This window comes from Ictalurus furcatus, chromosome 14 (assembly GCF_023375685.1).
Source record: "Ictalurus furcatus strain D&B chromosome 14, Billie_1.0, whole genome shotgun sequence".
Classification (NCBI taxonomy): Eukaryota; Metazoa; Chordata; class Actinopteri; order Siluriformes; family Ictaluridae; genus Ictalurus; species Ictalurus furcatus.
The window spans coordinates 13,306,322-13,320,636 of NC_071268.1; the positions used below are offsets into that span (position 1 = coordinate 13,306,322).

At 37.4% G+C, this 14,315-nt stretch overlaps 1 protein-coding gene across 2 annotated transcripts in view; it reads left to right on the forward strand.

Moving 5' to 3' along the window:
- Positions 1–10,814, forward strand: part of si:ch211-236l14.4 (SITS-binding protein) — a 29,148-nt gene extending 18,334 nt beyond the window's left edge. The window contains exons 5-10 of one of the 2 annotated variants that reach the window (XM_053642031.1): positions 5,746–5,940; positions 6,047–6,315; positions 6,545–6,681; positions 6,861–6,982; positions 9,758–9,937; positions 10,059–10,814. In XM_053642031.1, coding sequence (XP_053498006.1) covers positions 5,746–5,940; positions 6,047–6,315; positions 6,545–6,681; positions 6,861–6,982; positions 9,758–9,937; positions 10,059–10,235 — 1,080 coding nt within the window. In that variant the 3' untranslated portion in view covers positions 10,236–10,814. Of the gene's footprint in view, positions 1–5,745; positions 5,941–6,046; positions 6,316–6,544; positions 6,682–6,860; positions 6,983–9,757; positions 9,938–10,058 lie in introns of those variants that run through there. The other variant, XM_053642032.1, reaches the window with a different exon arrangement.
- The last annotated feature ends 3,501 nt before the right edge of the window (positions 10,815–14,315 follow it).

Here is a 14,315-nt window from a genome sequence, read left to right on the forward strand (position 1 = left end):
GTCTGAAAATAACTCAAGCTTGTATGTGATTTTGTGCATTTTCTCAAGTCTGGAATGGTCCTTTTTCCTAAAGTTGCATAGACCAAATATGCAGGATCTGGAAGCTATGATGCAGGATCTAGTAGATGTGATGTGTTTTGAGAAATCTGATCTGAGATTTTGATTATGAGGCCCAGCAAATACTTCCAGCATGCACATCAGCTCTGTTTTATTAGGGTTGAGTTTCAGATTATGGGTCTTCATCCAGAAAGAGATGTCAGAAAGGCAGACTTCTTTAGACATGGTCGGTGGATGGAGGAAAAGAAGTTGTGTCTGATGAGCATAGCAGTAATAGAAGAAGCCAATAGTTCTAGTCATTGAGCTCAGATATTTACTGTAGTATAAAAGGAGAACAAGAGTGAACCCCTGGGGAACTCCAGAATTACTTTCGAGGAAATTAACCTGAATCTATCCATTTTGTATATATGATGAAAATCAGTTGAAAATGTAGCTCCTCATTCCAAGTCTGAAAGAGTTGGAGATGTCTTCTATGCAGGCTGTTTGGCATCCCGAAGGTCGTTTAGTCTGAAGATAGCTGGATCAGAATAGGATGTTCTTCCAGGTGGGAAAGAAGTCTAAAGTTGATGACATTAGTTGGGTCAAAATAGATCTTCTCAAACAGAGTAGAAGTAAAGCAGACTTAAAGATAGAAGGAAGCAGACAGATTGATAGGATGCATTAATCATAGCAGTCAGTAATGGGATGCAGTATCACTTCAGGTGGCAAAGCTATTAGTTCAGCAAGACTCACCAGCAGACGGATGGTAGCAATGATACTTTTAGAATCAAGCATCTGGCAAATAGAGTAACGTTAATAAACTTCTTTTTCATAGCAAAAACAATACACAATTTTTAACCAGTTTAATTGTGTATTTCTTGTAGGTTGGTGGGAGACACAATGGACAGATTTGCTGCCTCACAGCTCCAGGGTCCCCGGGTTTGATCCTGAGCTTAAACCCAAGTTATTTATACCAGAGTTACTGTTTATGTGGAGTTTCTGTGCATGTTCTTTTAGTGTCTGTGTGGGATCTCATCTGGGAAAAACATGGCATTAAATGGACTGGCTAAAATAAATTTCCCCTAAGTGTGAAGTATTTGAGTAAATGTATGTGCATGGTGCCCTATGATGGACTGATGTCCCATCTAGGGTGTATTCCTACCTCATACAGAATGAGTGTGAGAGAGTGAGTTGCTGGTTGGAAGAACAAGTAAGTCAAATCTATTGGCCTATGAATGTGCAGTGTATTGCCATTAATAGTATATTATGCAGTAGTATAATAGTATAATAGTATGCAGTTTTAAAACCCTATTTTTTTCCTCATCATCCTCATGAAATATAAACACTTACAAACTGTTGCAGATTGATTGAGTAATGATAATTGGAGGTGGTCCCTTACCAATGTTCTCCTTTGACTTTATTCTAAGCCAATGCAACACAGCTATTTTTATATATATATATAGAGGCAATAGAGGGAACTTATAAATGACAACCCAAAACAACATGTAGCCATATTATTTTTCCCCAAATTGTGAATGTTTTTTTTAAAAAAAAAAAAAGAGAGAGAGAGAGAGAATTTATTGTGGATACAGCATTAATCTAACTGAAGCACTTTTGCCATATAGCTTAGGTCATGCCTTCTTCTTTAGAATAGCTTGACAGTAGTAGATAAAGCATACATCTTTATGTAAATTGTAGGCTAGATAACCATAGCTTTAAAGTAGCTTCCCCAACACTGCAAAATATGATTTCCAAGGTGATGTGTGATGTCTGACATCAATGGCAGCTAGAACAGCAGTATAACTATATTGCTATAGATCATTTTTCAACAGTGTAAAGGGAAAAAGCAATAATGCTGGATGCTCATATCTAACTTGTATTCTATGGATGCTCAGATGACAAGGCATCTTTCGATCATGTGATGGCATTTAAATGAACATCTCTTGAGGTGTTACAATATGTTGATTAATCAAGCTCAGATATGTGTATCAGGTAGTATGGAGAAAATGTGGGGTAAATTTGGAAGCAAATTACACAAAGTACAAAGTATAATACCAAAAGAACTCCAGATAGCTTAGCAATACGCCATATATTGATGTAAGGCTTTAATTCTAAGCATAGTGTCACATGTCACCATAACACTAACATAGCAAACTGTGATACTTATAGGATCACACTGTAACCCATACCTTCACCCAGATTTAGTTTGGGTTGTAAACCAAAGCATTAAACAAGATACTTGACTGAAACAAAATAAATACATTTTAGTAGTTATTTGCAAGGTCAGTATGAGCAAATGTGCCATTTTACATTGCTTAAGTGAATGCTTTTATTCCCTTATGAAAGTCCATTACAGTTTGCTATGGTTTTACTTTGGTAATAAGTGTAGCTGTCAAACTACAACCCATGATATTATCATGATTATTCTGTGGTACATTGTGTTTTTTTCCTATGGTGTATTATGGTAACTTACATTAAATGTAACACTGCTACAGTATATTGTGTTACCTCTGGTTGTTATACTCTTGTCCATGACATTACCATGGTTTTACTGTGGTGATTATGTTAACTATAAGTAAAGCTATGGTTGATATATCATATGTCTTTTGCACCAAGTAACATGGTTCATCTTTTTTTAAGGATAGCTTATTAATTCTGTATCTGTTGGCTCTATGATTATTAACAATTAGACTAAATTGAAATAAAGAAAATGGTATGTTTCTAAATGTGGGTTGGTCTGGGAAAACTCATCGGATGTCAGTGTGACTGATTTCTGGAAAAATAGAGAAAAAAAGATTTTTAATTTTAAAAGTTTTTAATTTTATAGATTTATTTACTTATTTAGTTACTTACTTACTTATATTTACAAAGATCATGTTGGGTAAGGATATATAACAGACATAGTGGTAAACACAGTCAGTCTGCCTAAAATTGGCATAAGCCTAATGAGTTCAGTTTGTAATCAGATACCAGCTGTCAAAATGCCAGTGATGCTCCTGGGCCACAGTCAAAATGGAACCAAGATAAATCATGTCAAAATTTTTCCACCCTTAATGTGAAATTACAACGTATAAAAATAAAGTGAAAAATAATCAAAACATTTTGGGGAAAAAGGGAAAAATAAAAAATTTACAATAACCTGGTTGAATAAGTGGGCACACGCCTAAAATAACACTTTGCTGAAGCACCTTTTGATTTTATTACACATCTCAGTCTTTTCTGTTAAGAGTGTATCAGCGTGGTACATCTTGACTTGGCAATATTTTCTCACTCTTTCTTGCAAAAACATTCTAGATCCATCAAGTTGTGACTTTATCTCCTGTGCACAGCCCACTTCAGGTCACCCCACAGGTTTTTAGTTGGATTCAGGTCTGGGCTCTGGCTAGGCCATTCAAAAACCTTGATCTTTTGGTTAAGCCATTCCTTTGTTGATTTGGATGTATGCTTTGGGTCATTGTTGTGCTAAAAGGGGAAATTCCTTTTCATCTTCAGCTTACACTTCAGCAGACACTTGAAGGTTTTGCACTAAAATCGACTGGTATTTGTATCTGTTCATGATTCCCTCCGCCTTGATAAAAGCCCCAGTTATGGCTGAAGAAAAGCAGCCCTAAAGCATGATGCTGCCACCGTCATGTTTCACTGTGGGTATGCTGTTCTTTTGGTGATGTGTGTTTTTTGCACCAAACAAACTTTTGGAATTATGGATTATTAAACCTTTTGTTTTTGGTCTCATCAGATCATAACACATTTTGCCACATGGTTTGGGATGATTTAGTTGAGCTTAGATGTTTTTTGTGATAAAGGGTTTCCGTCTAGCCACCCTACCCCATAGCCCAGATATGTGAAGAATACGAGAGATTGTTGTCATATGCAGAGAGTAATAAGTACTTGTCAGATATTCCTGCAGCTCCTTTAATGTTGTCACTGATCTCTTTGGCGCCTCCATGGTAAGTTTTTGCATTGTCCTTTTATACATTTTGGAGGGACATCCTGTTCTTGATGATGTTCCATGGTACATCTACTGTTTTGGAATTTTTTTGTATCCCTCTAATGACTTATATCTTTTGACAGTGAGTCCCTGTACAGGCTTTGTAAGCTCTTTGCAGACCATGGCTTCAGTAGTCAGATGAAACCAAGAAGATGTGAAGAAAATCCTACAGAAACAGCTGATCTTTATTTGGGGTTAATCAGAATAATTTAATTGATGACAGCTGTATGATAATTACCTCTGAACATAAGATTGAATGTGATTGGCTCATTCTGAACACAGCCACATCCCCAGTTATAAAAGGGTATGCACATTTATGCAACCAGGTTATTATAAGTTTTTCCCTATTTTTCCCTAAAATCATTCTTATTGTTTTTCACTTATTTTTTTTATTTGTTGTAATTTTACATTGAGGGTGTACAATTTCTGACATGATTTATCTTGGTTTCATTTTTTTTTTTTTTTTACAATACAAAAACCTGCCACTTTAACAGGAGTGTGTAGACTTTTTATATCTACTGTACACAGTTCATATGAGTTCATCCAAGTGAAGAACAAGCAGTTATTAATGACTGTTACAATTAACAATAAAACTTTTCTCAGAATCTGGAGAGCTTGCTGGGATCTGCTCTATAACTCGCACTCTTACTTTCAATCCCCAACTCTCATTTCTTCTTACGTAAAATGAGCTTGGTGTGAAGCCCTGCAGGGAAACATATAGTTACAAATGCTAATATGTACCTGAATACCTGAATATACTAAACTCAGTTTATCCTGTGAATATTAATATTTGCTCAATAATTAAACTCAAAATACACAAAATACACATAAATATTGTGGATTAACCCTTTTTCTTCCCTCAACATGGCACTTCAAAATGTGTTAAATAACAGCATGAACAACATTAATGTATAATTACTTACCACAAAGTCAGCATGTCCTGCACCATGGGTAGCCATGCTGGTTTTAGGTCAGGCTGACTAAACGGTCACAGAAAACTTGAACCAAGTCATGTGACTCATATACTCAAAACAGACCCAACTTTGATAAATGATAACAGAATTGGGTGAAAAACACTTTCTCTTGCTCTCTACAAGAAACTAAAGAGTACAGTTGCGGTCTGAAGTTAACATACACTCATCATGAACATGGATGTCATGGCAATATTGGGTTTTCAGTAATTTCTTTGAACTGTTCTTTTTCTGGGGCAGAATGATTGTACAACATACATCTTTAATTTAAAAAAATTGGGTTAGGGTTTTGGTTCACAAATTTTAATTAATTTGGGGTTTTCTGTAATCAACACAGGACCAAAAGCCCAATATTGCCATGACATGTCCATGATGAGGAAATGTAAACTTCCAACAGCAACTGCATGTATCTTGTGGTGCACATTGCCTGTTTAAGGGTTAACTGTACTCCCCATTCCCCAACCCTACCCCCACCCTTTTTTTCTTTTCTTTTTTTGCCTTTTTGGGGAAACAAGACTTTAAAACAGTAGAATTTCACTTCTTTTTGATGTCCCTGGAAAAGAGAAAGATATTTCAGTTCAGGCAAATGATATATTGTAAGAAATATCACAATTTCATGAAGTGTTTTCCCAGGCCATAACACATACTCAATGGTTAATTGATTTCCTTCATGCATCTATTAACAACCCAAACCATTTTATCCTTAAATGGTCTTTAATTCAACTGCAAATTAATCTTTGCTGTCTTCAGGACCATGAATACCACAATGGCAGGAGAAGGACATCTAAGAGACAGAGCAGAGACCTCCCTTTTGTGAAGCTTCTGAACATTTCTGTAACCCTGTCCCCATATTTAAGCCTGGACTCATGGCAGTTTCAGACCTCCATACAAGACAGAATGCAGGATTACTGGCTTGGCTTGCCCACCGGCCCACAGGCTCACTTGGTACATGTTTATCTGTTCTGCATGTCCCTGATGTATTGACAAACCCATTCAGCCACCTGAACGCCATTTATCCATTGTCTCTCTCATTATGTTTGTCCCTGAATAGATTCCATTATTAACTCAATGGAAAGGAAAATACTGTGTCAAGCTGAACATCACAAATCCAGAAGCCACCAACTGGTTCTTGGAGAGAGTGAGCAGCCTGCACAGTCGCTTGGGCATGGAGTATGTGATGCTAGAGGGTGGGGAGGGAAACCCAGTTGAACAGAAGTCTATGTGGCATTCTTCTGTCCTCACAGGAGATGAATACATCAGGCTCCTGGCAGACCTCGCTGGGAGTATAGGAGGGAATACTATTGTTAGCGCAGGGACAAGGTTAGTTAACTATAATTTTTCAACCACAGTGCTTCTTTGTATTTGCAAAATATGAATGTTCCCCTATTTTGTTCATATTATTGAACATTAACAACCAACCAACCAGTCTTTCCTGTCTGATTCACTTCAGTAACACTGAACCTGTTCCCATCTAAACAGATATAATCATCACTCATTACAAGGAGTTGTTGCTAATGTTATCTTTTTATGCCTGGGTTTCTCGGTTTAGGTCCAGCCATAAGCCTTTGTTCATCCGTATGAGTGCACTGCAGTCAGACTGGAGCTATGCTGGCCTTAAGGGTATCATTCCATCCCTGTTGCATTACAGCCTGCTGGGCTATAATTTCTTCATTCCTGATGCAGTAGGTAATATACTTCTGTACATCTTTAATGTCATTTCCAACCCCTTTACCCCTATTCTTTTTATCTTTTATCCTGCTACTGAGTCATCCTAGAGTCTATACAGATAAAGAAAACTCACTCGCTGGATAACCTTGATAGCAGTAAGGCATTTGAAATGTACTTTTTGTTCCTCTGGGCTACAGGAGGCTCTTTATCCATTGAGCTGGTCACAGATGATGAACTCTTTATTCGTTGGCTGGAGATTGTGGCCTTTCTTCCTGTGCTCAGTTTTCAGACACCTCCATGGGCATCTGGAGTAGACAAGGTGACTGATTGTCCTTCACTCACATGATATAAAAATTGTTTTACGAACACCTAATTGTGTCTCAGACAATGTGTGTACTGCAGCAGGTGGCAGAGTTCAATGGCAATATAATTCCAGCATTTATATCCCCATGAAGTGTGTTTACACATAGCTGTATACCAAATGAAAACTGTTTGTCCCAGGTTTCAAGGCTACTGATTGGTCCACCCCTTTCATATATGCTAAAGACATCCAGGTTTTTATATAATAACATCCTCACTAAATGATGGATAGCAATGTAAGTTACACCAGGGATGCACCTACACCAGGGTAGTGCTCATATTAAAGGTTGGTTTAACAGATTGCTTCTTCCTCCTTACATAAATCTGGAATATAATATTCATTCTCTCTGTGTGGGACTATGAGAAAAACATCTCAAGCATGGTTAGAAAAATATCTGTTTGAGCCTGCGGAGAACAGTTCAAGTTTCGGACAAGTGTAGAGGATCCTGCAGGCGACTATTTTTCTTGCATTTGGCAGAATAATTGCTTGGCCTTTTCCCAACGTTACCTGTGGTTAAGCATCCATCTGGTTCGCATTAAATTTCTTTTCAAATTTGTGGCCCTCAGTCTTGACCATAATGACAGTCACTGCAACACTCAGGAATGACAATGAATCGAAAGATGTAGAGATTATGCAGAGACAACTAACAGTTTCCATTTTGATTGTCATGACATTGTCAAACAAATATATTGTTTTTTTCTGTGGGACAATAAAACATAGGTGGACAATGCTTTTATGTCCTGTTTTGTTTTGCTGCATTACTTAACTGTGTTCTATTCATAGTTGTTAAAGTTATATTGAACAACATTTAGTGTGATTTAAATTTTTGGAATTTTTCTGTGCCCTGTGTGATGAGTCATTAACTTGTGTGTGTGTGTGTGTGTGTGTGTGTGTGTGTGTGTGTGTGTGTGTGTGTGTGTGTGCGCATGTGTATGCATGTCTAGACATCTAGCACCCATTAGAGACTGTTAAATCAATGGCCGTATTGAGCCCGAATAAAAGTATATCCAAAATGCAAACCACAGGTCTGTTTTCTCAATTTGAAATCAAGTTGAACCCAGGCAATGATTCAAAATCCATTGCACGAAACCTTTTCACTTCCTTACAATGCATTTTTAATAAATGTGGGTTTACTTTGTTTCTGTCACGGGTGGGATGTTTGCTTAAGGATGTGACCCTTCTAGGAATGTACATCAGAAGGATATTTGGATAGGATTCACATCTATTTTCCATCTAAAATGGAAAAGTGCATAAATCTTGATAATGTGAGGCGTTTTAGGCATTCTGATAGTTAAAGTGAATACTCTCTCTCTCTCTCTCTCTCTCTCTCTCTCTCTATATATATATATATATATATATATATATGCGCGTGTGTGAGTGTGTGTGTGTCTATATATATATATATATATATATATATATAATTCATCATTATTTTATTGAATCACACAAATTTGTTTGTCTATTATTCCATGCACTCAAATGTGTGCTCATTTCACAGCTTTGATGAATTAAGGCCCTTGGGTGGCTCATTTGTTCCCCTGATCTTCCTTGTTTTACAACCCCAATTCTTATAAATTATTATAATTCCAAAAAATGCTAATAAAAACAAAGAGGATTGATTTATAAATGTACTATGACTTGTATTTAAACAAAAAAATGTATAAAGACAAGGTATTTGGTGTTTTACTTAATCAACTGCAAAGCCGAAAACCACTTCTGAGTGCGTGTGATCTCCGATCCCTCAGACGTCACTGTCTTAAAAACCATCACGAGTCTGTTATGGATATCCTGACATGGGCTCGGGAATACTTTGGTAAACCTTTGTCTCGGTGCATCCACAGATGCAAGTTAAGGCTTTACTATGCAAAGCAGAAGCCATACATCAACACTGTCCAGAAGCGCCACCGACTTCTCTGGGCTCGGTCTCATCTGAGATGGACAGTAGCACAGTGGAATCGTGTTTTGTGGTCCGACGAGTCAACATTTCAAATAGATTTTGGACAAAACAGCTGTCCTGTTCTCCGGGCCAAAGAGGAAAAGGACCATTCAAGCTGTGATCAGCATCAGGTCCAAAAGCCACTGTCTGTCATGGTATGGGTGTGTGTCAGTGCCCATGGCATGGGTAACTTGCACATCTGCGAGGGCATCATTAATGCAGAAAGATATGTACACATTTTGGAGCAACATATGTTGCCATTAAAAAGCAGAACAACACCAAACCACATTCTGCCTGGATTACAAGCACATGGTTGCGTAAGCAGAGAGTGTGGGTGCTAGCATGGCCTGCCTGCAGTCCTGACCTGTCTCAGATTGAGAATGTCTGTTGCATTATGATGCACAAAATAAGGCAATGAAGGCCCCGTACAGTTGTGCAGCTGAAGAAATGCATAATGGATGAATGGGGGAAAATTCTGCTTGCTAAACTTAACCAACTGGTGTCTTCAGCACCCAAATGCTTAAGTGTTATTAAAAGAAAAGGTGATGTTACACAGTGGTAAACAGACGACTGTCCCAAATTTTTCAGAATTGGGGTTGTATGTAAATTAGATGCATATGAAGGTAAATTGGGCCATGTTGTATTCATATGACTTGTAAATAAAGGACAAGTGGGTGGGAGCTTGCATCCATAGAGCTGAAGGTGATTCCTGATCGATGTACATTTAGTGAATAAAAGCTAAAATCTTTCGCCATGTTTTGGGATGCTGATTGTTTGGTCTCCCCCAATTTCTCCAGGTCCTTAACCTAACCAGAATCTACATCACTATGCGCCAGGAGTTTGTAGTGCCTCTGATTGTGAAATATGCCCAGGAGTGGCAAGTCACTGGAAACCCCATCTACCGCCCACTGTGGTGGATCAGTCCAAATGATCCAGTCACATTCACTATTGATGATGAATATCTGATTGGAGATGAGGTGAGTTTCCACTACACAGGCACCAAGCCATAATAAAATAATGCACTGACTAAATGTCTCATATTGCTTAGAAATTGTATACGTTACTCATAACCAATTTATGATGTCGTGTGCTTTTCAGGTACTTGTTGCTCCAGTGACAGAAAAAGGAGCTTTGCAGAGAGACATTTATCTGCCAGGGAGCAACTTTCAATGGCAAGACACCAACAATGCTAAAGTGTTTGATGGCGGGACGCTCCTACAAAGTTACCAAGTGGGGCTTGAGGAGGTGCCTGTATTCATCCGAAAGACCTCCTGAGGCCAACTGTCTGACTATCACAAGGCCGATTTTCTATTTTTTGCTTTTTATTTTTCAGTTGTGCTGATCTCGAGTTGCACTTTCCACAAAGACCATTTTCTGTGTTCTAAGGCACAGTCTTGAGATTATGTACAAGATCATTTTTTATTTGCACTTTACAAATGAAAGTTATTTATATCATCTAGAAAATATTGAAATCATGTGGTTTCATTTATCTGCTAGATTTATTTGTGCTAATCCAATGTTTTCTAAATTTTGTTTTTTTTGAAGAACTGTGGTTTACATTTGATAAATACTCACAGCCTTAAAAGTTGATCTTCTTCCATCGGCCATAACGTGGAGTGGAGCATCAAGTGCTTAATTCACTTAAAATAATCTTTTGAGAGAAAAAAAGACCAAACAATCAGTGAAAACATACTTCTTGCTGAGGAATAAACTGTAAGGAAGGAACCTCACACTGACACCAGAGTGGACACGTCGTCGAAAGTCTCTTAATTTCACGGAGCAGGCTTTTCACTCAAACATTGCTGGATATTTTGCTATTCTACCTGTACCTCAAGTTTATTGTTATATTTGTTAAATGTGAAAAAAAAAAACAATTCAACCAGCATAACACAGAGGTTGATGCACAACTATCTGCAGAACAAGTGCAATGATCTGACCCACTGTGAGCAAAGTCCTCATGGTGCACAAAGACATGGTGATCACCTTCTATGCAATGAAATGGTCCACCATTATTATATTTACAGCTGCAAGTCTTATCATAGAGTACTGGTGAAATCCCATCATTCTCGATGTTTCTCATATGCATTTTATTTCAGCATTTTACTGTTCATTAGCTTTTCCATATTAGTACACATGTCCAATCAATTCATTTTTTTATTTATTCAAAGTGATTTGTACCATTTTCAGTATGAAATTAGTGGATTATTTAGAGAATATAACTCTAATAGAAATAGAATCCATATTATTTCTTAAATTACAAAACTGACAGTTATTACAGAAGCTGTCTTGTCCTTACATAGATAGCTATATTCATTAAAACACAAATCACAAAAAAATGATCATGAATCAGTTGATGAACTTAATATAATGGAATTGTAAGATTTGAGACATTTACTAACCTGGGGAACACAAGAATCCGTATAGTGCGAAAAGACAGTGCGTTAAGGGTGCTGTGTCTCCTCAATACTCACAAATCAGCACAAGTGAGTCATCAGCACATGAATTTATGAGTTTATGAAACATGAATCACTGTCAAATGATGTTCCAGTACAGAGAGAACTTGATCAGCATGGCATATAGCCTTCTGCACACTTAATTAGTCCTGATAGAGTAGCCAATGTTTACTGTAACTGCAGGGCTCTCAGGTCAGAGATATCAAATGCAATCAAAGAATGTCTTATTGACGCCCTGTGTTGAAATGTCTTAATCTTTCTTTTTTTTCTTATATAAACACATATTTTTCCAATAAAACCAACTGTGATGCTTATTTTTTAAATTCAACCTATATTCAAGGAACGCACGCATATACATAGTAGGTTTATAGAAGGTTTTGCTAATGTCTGTCTAAAATCTTTAGTTTATTTCATGTCTTTGCTAAATACGTTTTGACTCATACTGAGCCCAACTGAGGGCCAGAAGTGCCTCAAACAAAACAAATCAGCAATGCCAATCTGACTATGCCATGCAATTATTATTATTATTATTTTTGATCTGTGAATTAGAAAACCAGAAATGTCAATATACAATAAAGTTTACATTTTCATGCTACAGAAATAGACAGGTTCACGTGTTGTACTTGCTGTGAAAGAAAAGATATACTGTATGCTAAGTTGGTATAGCAATTTACATGTATGTAACACCAATTTGTCAGCCACTGAAAATAGTGCTTTATGCAAGATTGCTGAATGAAAATGCATTGATGTTAATATTTGTGTGTGTGTATGTGTGTGTGCGTGCGTGTGTGCGTGTGTGTGCATGTGTGTGTGCATGTGTGTGTGCGTGTGTGTGCGTGTGTGTGCGTGTCTTTACCTTGCACTCCATCACAGTATATCCGCAGCTATACTGACGACAAATATCTCCACTAATTCCACTTAAACCCAATAAAAGGTATTTATAGCTACAGTGTGCATGCAGAGGGAATCATATGGAAAACCCATTGAGAAACGCTCACTCACTTTAAGCTGGCCCTATTCCATTACAGGCTGTGCTTACCACGCCACTCCTCACCTCTGTAAGCAACGAATATCCACTCCTATATAATAAATACTGTATCTCTAGGCTACATTTAGCCCAAGACTAAATAATATAGTATTTATATTTTTAAAAGCACTTTTTTGTTTTATGCTAAGCAAAACACCTAAACTTCATAATGTTGGCACATATGTGGTTGTAGAACACATAACACAACACCAAAGCTATTACAGATGAAGTAGAATGGTATTTTCTGTCTGCATGGCTGGTGGAGCAGAGGCTACTTCACTGATAGATGAATTTAACTGGTGACATGTTGTGGGATGAGCCACTGCTTGCTGGGCTACTTTTAGATAGTGCAAGTCAAGGTGTAATATTTCACTGCATGGTAGAGTGAATAGGTTTCCCAGCTTGCCAGTCAGAAAAATAAACTAAAAAATTCTATATGCGTTGCATAACTAGCTGATATGTAGAAGGTGGCAAAATTGTCCTCATAAAAAATGATACTGAGTATAACCTTCCATTTAGCACCTATACATATGGTGTAATACTATACATAGGCACGTAATGAGTAAAACTGATGGGTAAAATCTTGAAGGGTAAAACTGATTATTTGCCAGTAATGATACTGGGAGAGTTATTACACATAACCACTCTTTTAAAGCTCTGAAGATAATAAAAGTTAATAAAACAAGTTGCGGTTCTGAGTGCTATTAGAGGGCTTGGGCTGACCAGGAATGCAGCTTTGAAATCAAAGCTGGCCAGCGGAAACACTGCTGTGTAATTTGGGTGTACCATTGTGGTCAGAGTCATATAGCAACTTCCTGTTGCTCCCTCCTGAGAAATCTGTCACCCTGTGATAGCTGTAACCATCTACTTATCATCTCTAGCTTAAACTGGACTCTCAGCAGTATCCCTTTAACTCACAAGTACAGTATATTTAGCTAAAGGTAAAAAAAATAAATAAATAAATAAATAAACTCTTTAGACTGATTTGGTAACTAAGCGGTAAGGGTTTTGTAATTATAACTTAAATTAGTATAATGAATAACATGCAATCTATGATCACTGTATAAGAGGCATCTCAAAAACAGCTTAGACCAGATTGAATTCCTTGTTAGACCAAGCTAGTTGATGATGGTCTACAGCTGAGAAACCAGTAACTGGTATTGTTGGTATCCTGTGGACCAAATCGTATCTAAAAAGATTATTTAGCCCATCAATTAAACAGAAATATTTATATTTATATGATATGCATCAATGTGTTGCCATTTAAAATTGCATTATTTTCCATTAATTCACCTTGCAGTACTAATGACATTTTGAAATTTGTAAAGTTGTTTCAACCTTGGAGGTATTTGGCCTATTAACCAATAACAAAGAATCTTTGGTTGGTCCTTCATTAAGTAGCAGATTCAATATGGAACAGCATCTCATTATATAAGTATGATTGGATTGGATCAGTATGATTTGTTTACAGAGCTTTAATGCACAAATGTCCCTACAAACATGTTTTCTTCATTCCACAACTCTCAGAGACCTTTAAATGTGCAGTTCTCACCTCGCTATTTTCATGTCTCATACTGCCCTCCTGAATGCCAACAAGCCTGGATACTGAAACTGTCCTCCTTGCAGTCATTGGAGCTCCACAGAAAGGCCAAGAATACTCTATGCCCTCAGTCTTTATCCTTCTCAACTTAACTGCAGCATTTGATACCAATGACCAGATCATTGGGAGCTAAACCCTGACCAGGTTTTTGATATACTGTAATCTACCATGTAGAATGGAGAGATTCAGTTTCATCTCCTCCCAGCCTCAGTACCGGAGTTCATACCGGATACCAGAGGTCAGGATTTGGACCGTTGTTGTTGTATTACATACTA